This window comes from Girardinichthys multiradiatus, chromosome 3, assembly GCF_021462225.1.
Source record: "Girardinichthys multiradiatus isolate DD_20200921_A chromosome 3, DD_fGirMul_XY1, whole genome shotgun sequence".
Classification (NCBI taxonomy): Eukaryota; Metazoa; Chordata; class Actinopteri; order Cyprinodontiformes; family Goodeidae; genus Girardinichthys; species Girardinichthys multiradiatus.
In genome coordinates, this window is record NC_061796.1 from 17,781,003 (window position 1) to 17,794,585 (window position 13,583).

General features: G+C 42.3%; 1 protein-coding gene across 2 annotated transcripts in view; it reads left to right on the forward strand.

Annotated features, from left to right (window-relative positions):
• bckdhb (branched chain keto acid dehydrogenase E1 subunit beta) overlaps positions 1–13,583 on the forward strand; it is an 81,660-nt gene that overhangs the window by 16,127 nt on the left and 51,950 nt on the right. For both annotated transcript variants that reach the window (XM_047362116.1, XM_047362115.1), the window contains exons 5-7: positions 1,508–1,663; positions 6,371–6,479; positions 12,368–12,465. In XM_047362116.1, coding sequence (XP_047218072.1) covers positions 1,508–1,663; positions 6,371–6,479; positions 12,368–12,465 — 363 coding nt within the window. The remainder of the gene's footprint in view (positions 1–1,507; positions 1,664–6,370; positions 6,480–12,367; positions 12,466–13,583) is intronic.

The following is a 13,583-nucleotide window of genomic DNA, read 5'->3' on the forward strand; positions in this document are numbered from 1 at the left end:
TTGTTGGATTTCCTAAATTGGATACAATTTAAAAAGGATATGTCGTTGATGCTGCTGTTAAAAATTATTTTCCCCAGTAGTCCTTATAATTGGATAATACAAAGCCTTCTCCGTTTGTAGCAATAATTTCTTTCATCTTTTGTTCATAACTAACACATTTATCAAATGTCTTAAATCTGTAAATTTCAACATTTACCTTTTAGAACAGACTTATCCTCTCTTAAAATCTACAGAACAAAGGTTTAGTGTGACTCACATAGGTGTTAATCCCAAACAGTAAATCAAATACAAAAGAATAAAGAAACAATGCCAAATATTAAATGTTGATGACAGCAAAACAAGCATTGCCTTGTTCAAAATTGCAATGCTTTTGCATGTTTTTGTTTTATGTAGACTATATGAGATCACCAATTTCCAATCCCAAATTACTCCCAATAACAATTTTTTTTATGCAACTTAAAAAAAAAATCATAAAACTACTTCTTGAGATTAACAATTTCCCTAACTGTCTTTTTTACAATTAGTCTTTGTCATTCCCAGAACAAAACATATTTGTCTCATCTGCAAACAAAATAAATTGCAGTTCACTAGAAATGTCACAAATGTCTAATAATTAAACTAAGATTCTTTTGAATTTCTTTGGAAATTCAATGGTGTAGAGTAACTTGGATGCTAAACTTGAGACCATACATTGTAAAATCAAGAATAGTATAGAACAATTTTTTCTTAAAACTTATAATAGTACTTGTCATAATTAATAACTCAAACAGCAAAAAATACAAATGGAAAACATAATTGTTGCTAAAACTGAAACAAAATAATAAACTGAGTTAAAATTGGAACAATCAGACCTTTTTGATAAAGAAACTAAACATTTCACTTTACAGTCATGTTTTTGGACTGTGAAGAGAACACATTCACGGGGACAACATTCCACCTCCAAGGCCATGCCTGCTATGCCTGTTACTTCATGTTTATACAATCTTACTTCTCTGTCGAATGACTCTTTCTGTCAACATGACTTATTATTTTGGAAAAATATTACAATGGGAATTTACGACTTAAATGATGGACATGTTTACAGAACACTAGATACTTTAGGGCCTAAAGTATTTGATTTGCCAAAGTCAAATGCTGCATTGCAACATTGTGGTATTAAATGTTGTTTAGAACTGACCCAACTGCTGCTTCTTTTTGTTCTCTCTGGTTTTCTTGATGTCGTACTTCATAGTCTATTAGTGGCAATAAGAACAGCTCTGCACATGTGCAAACACTTCTACTTGAACTCTTCATGAGGTGAAACATAAACCCTTTGACAGAAAAAAAAAACACTTTTGGTTTAGTGTTACTTTACATGCAAATACATGGTTGGTTAAACTTTTAGATCTGGTACAGACTGATTGAACTTGCCCATATGTTGTACACATTGTTAACATGACATGCATACTGTATTTTTGTCTAAAGATTTACAGTCATTGTTACTGATTGTAGGTTAATTTGTTTGCAGATTGTGAATGAAGCTGCTAAGTACCGCTACCGTTCTGGAAACCTGTTTGACTGCGGGAACCTCACCATTCGGGCTCCATGGGGTTGTGTTGGCCACGGATCCTTGTATCACTCTCAAAGCCCTGAAGCCTTTTTCGCCCACTGCCCTGGTATTAAGGTGAATTCTACAAAAGTAAAATTAAAAATATAAATAGCATAGAGTCCTCTTTGAATAATATCCTGGTGTTGGAATTGTGCCATTGGAACAGCATCATAAAATGTTTTCAAAAAACGTTTCCCAGAAAGTAGCATTAAGCGTAAACTATTCATACCCCCGGCTAGAGCTGCACAATATATTGAATCACAGTTGTCAACACGATATCAATGTGTACAGAATCGCAAATACTGCTTCATTGCTAGGTCAATGAACTCATACGTACTGTATTTAGACTCTGCAACTACTAAAAGTTTTATTTCCAGTTGGATGATGTTTCTCTGCCCACATCTGATGTCGAGTTTAGTGACTGAGATGTTCAGGGAGAGTAGAGTTTGTGGGTTTTCGTTCTTTTCTCTTGTTATGATGCAAGAGTGAGGAAAACATAAGTTAAGCCCAATTGATGTCATCATATAAATATTCGTCGTCTTCCGCTTTATCCGGGACCGGGTCGCGGGGGCAGCAGACTCAGCAGAAACGCCCAGACGTCCCTCTCCCCAGACACCTCCTCCAGCTCCTCCAGGGGGAGCCCAAGGCGTTCCCAGGCCAGCCGAGAGACATAGTCCCTCCAGCGTGTCCTGGGCCGTCCCTGGACCTGCTCCCAGTGGGACGAGCCTGGAACACCTCCCGAGGAAGGCGTCCAGGAGGCATCCGGTATAGATGCCCGAGCCACCTCAACTGGCTCCTCTCGATGTGGAGGAGCAGCGTCTCTACTCTGAGCCCCTCCCGGATGGCCGAGCTCCTCACCCTATCTCTAAGGGAGTGCCCGGCCACCCTACGGAGGAAACTCATTTCAGCCGCTTGTATCCGGGATCTCGTTCTTTCGGTCATGACCCAAAGTTCATGGCCATAGGTGAGGGTAGGAACGTAGACCGACCAGTAAATCGAGAGCTTCGCTTTTCGGCTCAGCTCTCTCTTCACCACAACGGACCGGCACAGCGCCCCCATTACTGTGACAGCTGCACTGATCCGTCTGTCGATCATTCTTCCCTCACTCGTGAACAAGACCCCGAGATACTTAAACTCCTCCACTTGAGGCAGGAACTCCCCTCCAACCTGAAGAGGACAAGGAGTGTGATCCCCTGTAGTTGGAACACACCCTCCGGTCACCCTTCTTATGAAGGGGGACCACCACCCCAGTCTGCCAATCCAAAGGCACTGTCCCCGTCCGCCATGCAATGTTGAAGAGGCGTGTCAACCATGACAGCCCCACAACATCCAGAGACTTGAGGTACTCAGGGCGGCTCTCATCCAACCCCGAAGCCCTGCCACCGCGGAGCTTTTTAACCACCTCGTGACTTCAGCCTGGGTGATGAAAGAGTCCAACCCCGAGTCCCCAGCCGCTGTTTCCACCAGGGAATACGTGATGGCAGGATTGAGGAGATCCTTGAAGTACTCCTTTCACCGGCCGATAATGTCCTCAGTCGAGGTCAGCCGCTCCCCACCCCCACAGTAAACAGTGTTGGTGAAGCACTGCTTCCCCCTCCTGAGGCGGGGGACAGTTTGCCAGAATCGCTTCAAGGCCAACCGGTAGTCCTTCTCCGTGGCCTCACCGAACTACTCCCAGGTCCGAGTTTTTGCCTCTGCCACCGCCTGGGCCGCGGCACGCTTGGCCCCACGGTACCCATCAGCCGCCTCAGGAGTCCCACAAGCCAACCACAGCCGTTAGGATTCCTTCTTCAGCTTGACAGCGTCCCTTACTGCCGGTGTCCACCACCGGGTTCGGGGATTGCCGCCGCGACAGGCACCGCAGACCTTACGGCTGTAGCTACGGGCAGCAGCATCGACAATAGATGTGGAGAACATGGTCCACTCGGACTCTATGTCTCCAACATCACTCGGAATCTGGTCAAAGCTCTCCCGGAGGTGAGAGTTGAATACATCCCTGGCCGAGGGCCCTGCCAGACGTTCCCAGCAGACCCTCACTATGCGCTTGGGACTGCCAAGTCTGTCCGGCTTTCTCCTCCTCCAGCGGATCCAACTCACCACCAGGTGGTGATCAGTGGACAGCTCAGCCCCTCTCTTCACCCGAGTGTCCAAAACATGCGGCCGAAGGTCTGATGATACGACAACAAAGTCGATCATTGACCTCCTGCCTAGGGTGTCCTGGTGCCAAGTGCACTGATGGACACCCTTATGTTTGAACATGGTGTTCATTATAGACAATCCGTGACTAGCACAGAAGTCCAATAACAAAACACCGCTCGTATTCAGATCGGGGAGGCCATTCCTCCCGATCACGCCTCTCCAGGTGTCACTGTCGTTTCCCACGTGGGCGTTGAAGTCCCCCAGCAGAATAATGGAGTCCCCAGGAAGGGCACTATCCAGCACCCCCGACAGGGACGCCAAGAGTTCTCTGCACTACCACTCGGCCCGTAGGCTGAAATGATAGTCAGAGACCTCTCCCCAACCCAAAGGCGCAGGGATGTGACTCTCTCATCCACTGGGGTAAACCCCAACACGAGACGGCTGAGCTGGGGGGCGACAAGCAAACCCACCCCGCCGCCTCTCCCCGTGGGCCACTCCAGAGTAGAAGAGAGTCCAGCCCCTCTCAAGGAGATGGGTTTTAGAGCCCACGCTGTGTGTGGAGGCGAGCCCGACTATTTCTAGTTGATATCTCTCGACCTCCCGCACAAGCTCAGGCTCCTTGCCCCCCAGCGAGGTGACATTCCACGTCCCTAGAGCCAGCCTAAGCATCCGGGGATCGGGCCGTCAAGGTCTTCACCTTCGTCCGCCGCCCAATCCTCTTTGCACCGGTCCCTCACGGTTCCCCCTGCAGGTGGTGGGCCCACTGGGGGAGGGTCTCGCGTTTCTCGTTTGGGCTTGGCCCGGCCGGGTCCCGCGAGGAGCAACCCAGCCACCAGGCGCTCTCCGACGAGTCCCGACCCCAGGCCTGGCTCCAGGGTAGGACCCCGGCTCCGCCGTACCGGGCGACGTCACGTGCCTCGATTTTGTAGTCGTCATGAGGGGTTCTTGACGACTACAAATTTGTATGTATGATGACATGCATGTTGTCTTACAATCAAAATGTCATGCACCTGGCAGATTTAGGTTTAAAGTAGTCTTTTAACGTTTTTTTAATGGCCCATCCAGGGTCCTCTCTTGAATTCGATATAAAATTTGTGGAGGAGGCTAAAGAAGAGAGTGACAGTGAGGGGGCTTCCATCCTCAAAGACTCGGTGCTCATCACCCAAGTCAAATCATCAAAATACCAGTAAAAACGTGCAAAATGCTGGTCAGCTGTTCTAAGAAAGACTAGATTGCAGTAATGTTAATACAGAGTTTTCCTTTGGTCATTAAGAAGAAATAATTCGACATAAATTGTAAGCAAAAACAGATAACTATTTTATTTCAAAGTTATTGGCTAAATGAAAATATTTATAAATCTAAATCTGCTGGGGGTATAAATTTGGCCTTGTATGTCATTAATATGCCATTACAGTGCAATGCGCCATGTTTTGAGACTTTAACATACAATAGTGGTGAGAAAATCTCCCATTTTAAAAAAATATCATTGAGGTCCGAAATATTTCCATTCAGTTCCAGTTAATAAGAATGGCAAAGAGAATGGATTATACAATTTAACTGTTACTATGAGAGCACCAGCCATGATGTTTTTCTGCAAAGGTCATACAGCTGAATGCTAATCCTTCTGCACGCTATCATTACTGGTTCCTCCATTTGACACAAAGCCTCTCAAGAATAAATTAGTTTCCCCTCTGTTTTCATTATAGGGTTTTTTTATCTGAATATTAGCTCATAATTGTAGTAGAGAGAAAAGATGATGATAAATGTATAACTTCAGGATAATGAGGCAGCTTATTTGTAGGTTTATGAAGGTTTTAGCACAAGAGTTAAAGGGAGAGTTTTTGAAGTAAGGTTTTGGTAGAAACTTGTGACCAATAAATATTAAAAATGCCAAATACACACTGAGACTGCAGTTTAAAATTAATTTATAAATGCAGTTACATTTGCTAACTGCGCTTCTCATACTAACCGCTACTATTAGAAGCTAAAGACAGTTTAAGGTGTGAAAATGTATCATTTTCACACCTTAAAATGAGCAAAATCTTGTTGAACTGCAGAGCCGTGCAACGTCAACTCATTTTTCTCACCCAGTGTGACGTCGCCTCTGGTCTCAGTGTTACATATTTTTGAGTTGAATATTAAAGATCGTATAAAGACTTCTTAAAGTCTGCACTATAATTACAATGAAAGTTTTACACTAACAACAGCTTTTTTATTATCTTTCAAACAACTTAAACAAAACTGTTATTTAGGTTGAATTGATCTGCCCATTTCAAGGTGTGCAAAAATGTTTATTGATCCTAACATCTGTGTTGAGTAAAGTTCATAACTGCAGGATTTTACTAAAAATGACACAGAGAAACAGCTCCCAAACGTTGAGCTCTTTTTGAACAAATCATTTTGTTTACTATAAACCTTTGTTATGGTTTGGAAAATATTTTGTTTTTGAGATTTTTAAGAGAGATCGGTATCTGTGGGTCAGAGCTCTGTTTTTAATGAGAAGCGCTTATTCAGTAAGGGTACATTTGGGTTGATTTAAACTTAGAAATCTTCAAGTGACGTAAACCAAAAGATAAATTGTTCTTTAGTATTTCAGTTTTAGAGAAGATTTAGAAATGTCATTTTTTCTTTTGTGTTCCTCAGATTGTAATACCTCGTAGTCCACTGCAGGCCAAAGGGCTGCTGCTTTCATGCATTGCTGACAACAACCCATGTATATTCTTTGAACCCAAGATTCTTTACAGAGCAGCAGGTAAGTCAGTTGACATCTCATTTTAAATTCAAATCAAAATGTTGACTTTGATTTGTTTTGATTGAACCTCGTTTATCACTTTGCTTTGATGCTGGCTGCTTACGAGGTATGCACAACAGAATTCCATACCACCATATCAGACATTAACTTTACGTGTTTTTGCAAATAACAAAGTTTCCTGAAGGATCAGATAAACAGTTCTTTTTTATTGGGAACTATGGGCATGTAAAATGCTATCTCACCGTCACATATTGCAGTAAACCCTTGTTTGTTTTCAGCTGATGGAAAAACTGTTGCCACGGCTACGTGATAATTGCTTGTAATGCATAATTTAGGGCAGCAATTGGAGCTTCATTCTTTTTTTTTTCCATGGTATTTGAGGCATACTATAAAGAGAAGCTGGTTGCCTTCATGTGCCAGGGTAGATTTGCTGTGCAGAAATAATATCTCAGAACAGAATCCTAATTGCGTGATTGACTGTATTAAGTCAAGACGGCATCCAGCATCAAAGTATGATCTTCAACCATTTAAATTATTTGTGTGGGATGTATGTGTAGAAATTTGTAGTAAGTGTGTATGTGAGTGAGTTTGTCACCTTGAGGTTAACAGTTATAGTGGCGAGAACAGTAGAAAGCCAGCAACACTCCACATCCAAGAGACATTCAATTCAATAAAAAAAATTATCCCAAAGGGAAATTAAATGTTGTTGTAGCTCATTATGAGGGTTTCTTCAAAGAGCCGTTGTAGATGCTGATGGCTGTGGGCAGGAAGGATCTCCTGTAGCGCTCCGTCTTACAGCAGATCTGAAGAAGCCTCTGACTGAAGACACTCTGTTGTTGTAGGACAGTCTCATGAAGAGGATGCTCAGGGTTCTCCATAATGTTCTTCATTTTATGAAGAATCTGTCTTTCCACAATGATCTCCAGAGGTTCCAGAGGAGTCCCCAGAACAGAGCCAGCCTTTTTTATCAGCTTGTTGAGCTTTTTTAAGTCCCTGGCTCTGGTGCTGCTTCCCCAGCAGATGATGGCAGAAGAGATCACACTTTCCAAAACAGACTTATAGAAGATATGCAGCATCTTGCTGCAAAGCCTGTAGGAACATGATCCTCACAGTGCTGCTGGCTTTGTCCAGATGACAGTGGGTTTGTTGAAGCAGGTGTATGATGGCATCTTCAACTCCACAGCGATAAGCAAACTGAAGAGGGTCCTGATGGTTTACTGTTTGCTTACTCAGGTGGGCCAACAGGAGTCTCTCTAGGACCTTCATGATGTGAGATGTCAGGGCAACAGGTCTATAGACATTGAGGACTGATGGGTGAGTTTTCTTTGGTACCGGAACAAGACAGGAGGTCTTCCACAACACCGGAACCTTGTTCTGGGCCAGGCTAAGGTTGAAGAGGTGCTACAGAATCCCACAGAGCTGCTCTGCACAGGCCTTCAGGACTCTAGGGCTGACATGATCTGGACCTGCAGCCTTATTCCTATTCAGTCTCTCCAGTTGTCTCTTCACTTGACTTCTTGAGACACACAGGTGGAAGGGGGAAGCAAAGGGAGTGTTGCCTCGCAATAGGTAGGTCATCAGTGAAGTACAGACGCAGCAGCCCCCAGACCAAAGAGGCACAGGGTGAAACATTGGTCACAGAGCGAATCATGACACTTTTATATGTGCTACGAAATGGGATATGTAGCCGATAGTTTTTTTAAAGCGTACAGTCAGAATGGTCATGTTACATTTCATCCGACCTTTACGTCGTCATTCTGGCTTAGACTACGCAACCACACAGACATCTCTACAGTAGTAGCAGTTACTGCTGGCCCATACATCAATGAACTTCATCATTGTAATTAAAGACCCTCTTTGACCCGACTTAGGTGCCAAAGAGATTTTGAATAAAGGGCTCAAGCAAATGGAGATCACAGCAAATCTGTGGAAGATTCACTTGGACAAATCTTTTTGACTTATTACCACAAAGGCAGACAAGAACCCAGGGGGATGGGGTAGGTTACTATCTAACATGTCTAGGTCTGTCTCTCTACCATCATCACCTGGTGCTTAATTTTCAGCCTGATAGGCCTGGACTGATGATCAGCTAGTCAGACACTCAAAAATTCAAAATTCTGATTGTTACATCTTTCCTTCTTACTAATTATAGTTTACATTAATATGCTAGTTGTAAGGGCTCGTGTGTGTTGGCTGTTTGAAACTAAGCAAAATAGAGGAAAAACAAAACATTGCATCAAAAGTCCCCTTAGCACTGAAAGGGTATTGCCATGGCCAACATGTGTGTGGAATGATTAGAAGGGAGACAGATAATTATTATTGTAGATGATAGCAGGAGCGGGGACAGCTGAAGGTAATTTGTACGGGGGTGACAGTGTCATACTCAAACAGATGTTTTAACCGACACTAGACGTTTTTCCTCTCTTGTCTAGTTCAGGCTGTATAGTTGCGTGACAGAATATGTGGCAGAACATCAAGCTAGATGCAAACTTGACTCTTGGTTTTCACTATTGATGTCCTTAATATTTTATAATATAAAGGTGGAATTATCTTTGACTTTTGAAAGCTTTGTAGGATTTAGTAGCTGGGAGAGTGCTGACAGGGGATGTAGTATTGTAATGTAAGCAGCCTCGTCTTACAGATGGATGTGGGTAACCAGGGCAACCGGGAGCAGGTGTCTGAATTATCGGCAGTGGCTTTATTTGCGTCGTTTCTCATTTAAGTTTAATATCCTCTTTGGGAGTTGCAGCATAGTACAGCAAGAATAATGTGTTTCCTCTCTTCCTCATAGAATGCTGCAATTTTTATTATATTTCTGCAAGTTTGTGAAAAGGTACTTGTCAAACAAGTTTCACATTCTGGAATTAGTGATTTCCAGACCTGGCGTATTTACATTATGACATCAAGAAACTTGTTTTAAAATAATGGTTCAGTTTGGTATTAATAATTGTCAGACATTTAGGAGCACGGTTCATAGCCTAAATGTCATATTTGGAGTCTAATATGCATATACAGGTCCTTCTCAAAATATTAGCATATTGTGATTAAGTTCATTATTTTCCATAATGTAATGATAAAAATTTAACATTCATATATTTTAGATTCATTGCACACTAACTGAAATATTTCAGGTCTTTTATTGTCTTAATACGGATGATTGCGGCATACAGCTCATGAAAACCCAAAATTCCTATCTCACAAAATTAGCATATTATTAAAAGGGTCTCTAAACGAGCTATGAACCTAATCATCTGAATCAACGAGTTAACTCTAAACACCTGCAAAAGATTCCTGAGGCCTTTAAAACTCCCAGCCTGGTTCATCACTCAAAACCCCAATCATGGGTAAGACTGCCGACCTGACTGCTGTCCAGAAGGCCACTATTGACACCCTCAAGCATGAGGGTAAGACACAGAAAGAAATTTCTGAATGAATAGGCTGTTCCCAGAGTGCTGTATCAAGGCACCTCAGTGGGAAGTCTGTGGGAAGGAAAAAGTGTGGCAGAAAACGCTGCACAACGAGAAGAGGTGACCGGACCCTGAGGAAGATTGTGGAGAAGGGCCGATTCCAGACCTTGGGGGACCTGCGGAAGCAGTGGACTGAGTCTGGAGTAGAAACATCCAGAGCCACCGTGCACAGGCGTGTGCAGGAAATGGGCTACAGGTGCCGCATTCCCCAGGTCAAGCCACTTTTGAACCAGAAACAGCGGCAGAAGCGCCTGACCTGGGCTACAGAGAAGCAGCACTGGACTGTTGCTCAGTGGTCCAAAGTACTTTTTTCGGATGAAAGCAAATTCTCCATGTCATTCAGAAATCAAGGTGCCAGAGTCTGGAGGAAGACTGGGGAGAAGGAAATGCCAAAATGCCAGAAGTCCAGTGTCAAGTACCCACAGTCAGTGATGGTCTGGGGTACCGTGTCAGCTGCTGGTGTTGGTCCACTGTGTTTTATCAAGGGCAGGGTCAATGCAGCTAGCTATCAGGAGATTTTGGAGCACTTCATGCTTCCATCTGCTGAAAAGCTTAATGGAGATGAAGATTTCATTTTTCAGCACGACCTGGCACCTGCTCACAGTGCCAAAACCACTGGTAAATGGTTTACTGACCATGGTATCACTGTGCTCAATTGGCCTGTCATCTCTCCTGACCTGAACCCCATAGATAATCTGTGGGATATTGTGAAGAGAACGTTGAGAGACTCAAGACCCAACACTCTGGATGAGCTAAAGGCCGCTATCGAAGCATCCTGGGCCTCCATAAGACCTCAGCAGTGCCACAGGCTGATTGCCTCCATGCCACGCCGCATTGAAGCAGTCATTTCTGCAAAAGGATTCCCGACCCAGTATTGAGTGCATAACTGTACATGATTATTTGAAGGTTGACGTTTTTTGTATTAAAAACACTTTTCTTTTATTGGTCGGATGAAATATGCTAATTTTGTGAGATAGGAATTTTGGGTTTTCATGAGCTGTATTCCACAATTATCCGTATTAAGACAATAAAAGACCTGAAATATTTCAGTTAGTGTGCAATGAATCTAAAATATATGAATGATACATTTTCATCATTACATTATGGAAAATAATGAACTTTATCACAATATGCTAATATTTTGAGAAGGACCTGTAGTATGTAGCTGCTAATCTTCAGTCACATAACAATTCTGATTCCAAAGGCTATGATGCAGTTATTAATTACTCAGTTATTGATGTCACGCGACATCTCCATTTAGGGACTGCTTTTATTCGTGTCAGACTGGCTTACTATTTTCTCTGCAGGTTGCTGTTTTTTCTCTGGTTTTCTTAAACAAGTTAGAAGTGTTGAGGTTTAGCCTATGATGGGGTTTATGATTTGAAGTTAAGTGAACATCCGTCTTAAAACCTATTTCTAAAGACAACTTTTTACTGAAAATAGTGCATGGAAATTTTTATTTCCATATTTAATTCCCCATCGCTTAGTCTAAAAGCTGTCTGTCTGTCTTCCAACGTGGTTTTAGTTTTTGCTCATTGTAGGTTGGATATTTAAAGCCTGTCCATTGTAGAAGTATCTGGCATAAACCATAATGAACTTTTTGCCATGTAAAACAGACTGGCAACACTCCTTATGCACTTAGACCTATTAAATGGTTTTAAAGCATCAGGTTACAAGGTTTCCAGAAAGGTCTCAGTCTAATTGTCTGTTTATGTGGCCTCTCTGTAATATTTTTCAGATTGAACTCTTTAGAAATCCAATGAAATGCCAAGATTGTGGCGAAAGTCACAATGTTAAATGTGCCTATCAATAATACAATTAGGAATATTGTTTAAAATGGTTTGCAGCAGCAAACTTTAAGGCAAGGAATTTGTTCCTTGCCTTAAAGTTTCCAAGAAGTTTAGTTTGATTTAAACCAAACACTCACATGTACTTTGTGTTGGTTTTAGTTCAAAGAGAGACTTACCGCGAGGCTTTCCCTTTTGGACTGATACTTTGTTTTTCTGTGGGTCTCGTTTTCTTTACCTCATCCCATTAATGTGTTGTAGGGAAGATTAATCAGTTATAGGCCTGAAGCTGGAAGCAGATCTGATTGGATCATGTATTCGATTGTGCTCATAAAAGCTCTCAGCCTGTCATGAGAGAAGGGATTCTGGTAAATGCTTCAAGCAGCATTTGAAACTATCCAGCTAAAATGTTGAAGAGTAAGACTTTTTTCATTTGTTTGATGGTCTCGTCTTTCACCACTTTGTCATCTGGTCTATTATTTAGGGATACTGCTGGTTTAGGGTTCAAAGTATTTTGCATAAAAATCACAGAGTACATAGTGGAATGATGAATGAGTGTGTTGAGCCACAGCCATAGTGTCTTTTGAATGTGAGCTTGCATATAATGTCTGAGTGTGTATGTGTGTTTCCTCAGTGGAGCAGGTTCCAGTCGACTCCTACACCATCCCTCTCTCGCAAGCTGAGATCCTACAGGAAGGAAGTGATGTCACGCTGGTTGCCTGGGGGACACAGGTACGTGATGTGGTCAATGACACCTTCAAAATGTATCACCTGAACAGTTTTGAGTTCTAATTCAATTTCAGTAATGTTTTTATGACCATTGGAGCCATGTCCCTTCTTCATTAAATGGCATTTAATGCCACAAAGGCCAGCCGTGGATTAACTGTAAGTCCATCACAAAGCCCCGTTGTCACAGCAAGGTTTCACAGCCGGTAGTCTTGGACTGGGTTCACAGAGTCATCCACAAAGCATCAAGGCTTTTCTCGGATGCTGATGTTTAACGCTGTGGGTTCTGCTGTGCGCCTTCTATTGTTGCCTTTCTTTTTACCAGAGAGGTTTCATTTTCTGCAGCCTGTTATAAAACGACCCGTAGCTCACCAGGAATCATTCATGCATTCAAATGTAGCCGGACTCCTTATTGTTGCTAATCCAGGGTGTTATGTACCTGCAGGGTAGCAGAAGGTCCGAGGGCTTTCAGCTGCAACATCTCCATTAAAGCCTGTTTTTTTTTTGTTTTTTTCTTGCTCAAATGTTGGCAGTTTCTTCTTGCTGCCCCTCTGTATAATTTTGTTGTATTTATTGTTTTTCATATTTTACAAAATAGTGTGAGGATGATAACCTTGCTACATACATGTTGCAGGAGTAAATCAGTTTACCTGTAATGTTTTTAAACAGGGCTCATATACTTTCACCTGGTTTGTCCTTCGCATATTTGACAATTTCTTTAATTTTATTTCTGAAATAATGAATGATGACCACAGAAGATGTATATGTTTTGTGTGGTATTGTTGGGTAAAAGCCAAAGACATATATCCACACAAGTGGACAATATAAAGTTTTCATATTTTTATTCATAAAACAAGGTAACAGGTAAGGTTTAAAAGTGAGGATGGAGAAACATTGGCTTATCCCATCCTGCCCCTAAATTTTTAAAATCAGACAAATTTCACTTGATTGAGTTTAGATTGATTCACAATAAGCTCCTAAATCTAGTCTTTTCTGCATCAAATAGATATGTTTCCAAACCTGCTTCTGAATTGCTTTACAAAATAAAACTATATAATACGAATTGATTACTTGTAAGGATCGTCTATGTGTCAGACAAAGCTGTGTAGAATGTTGAGTTAAAG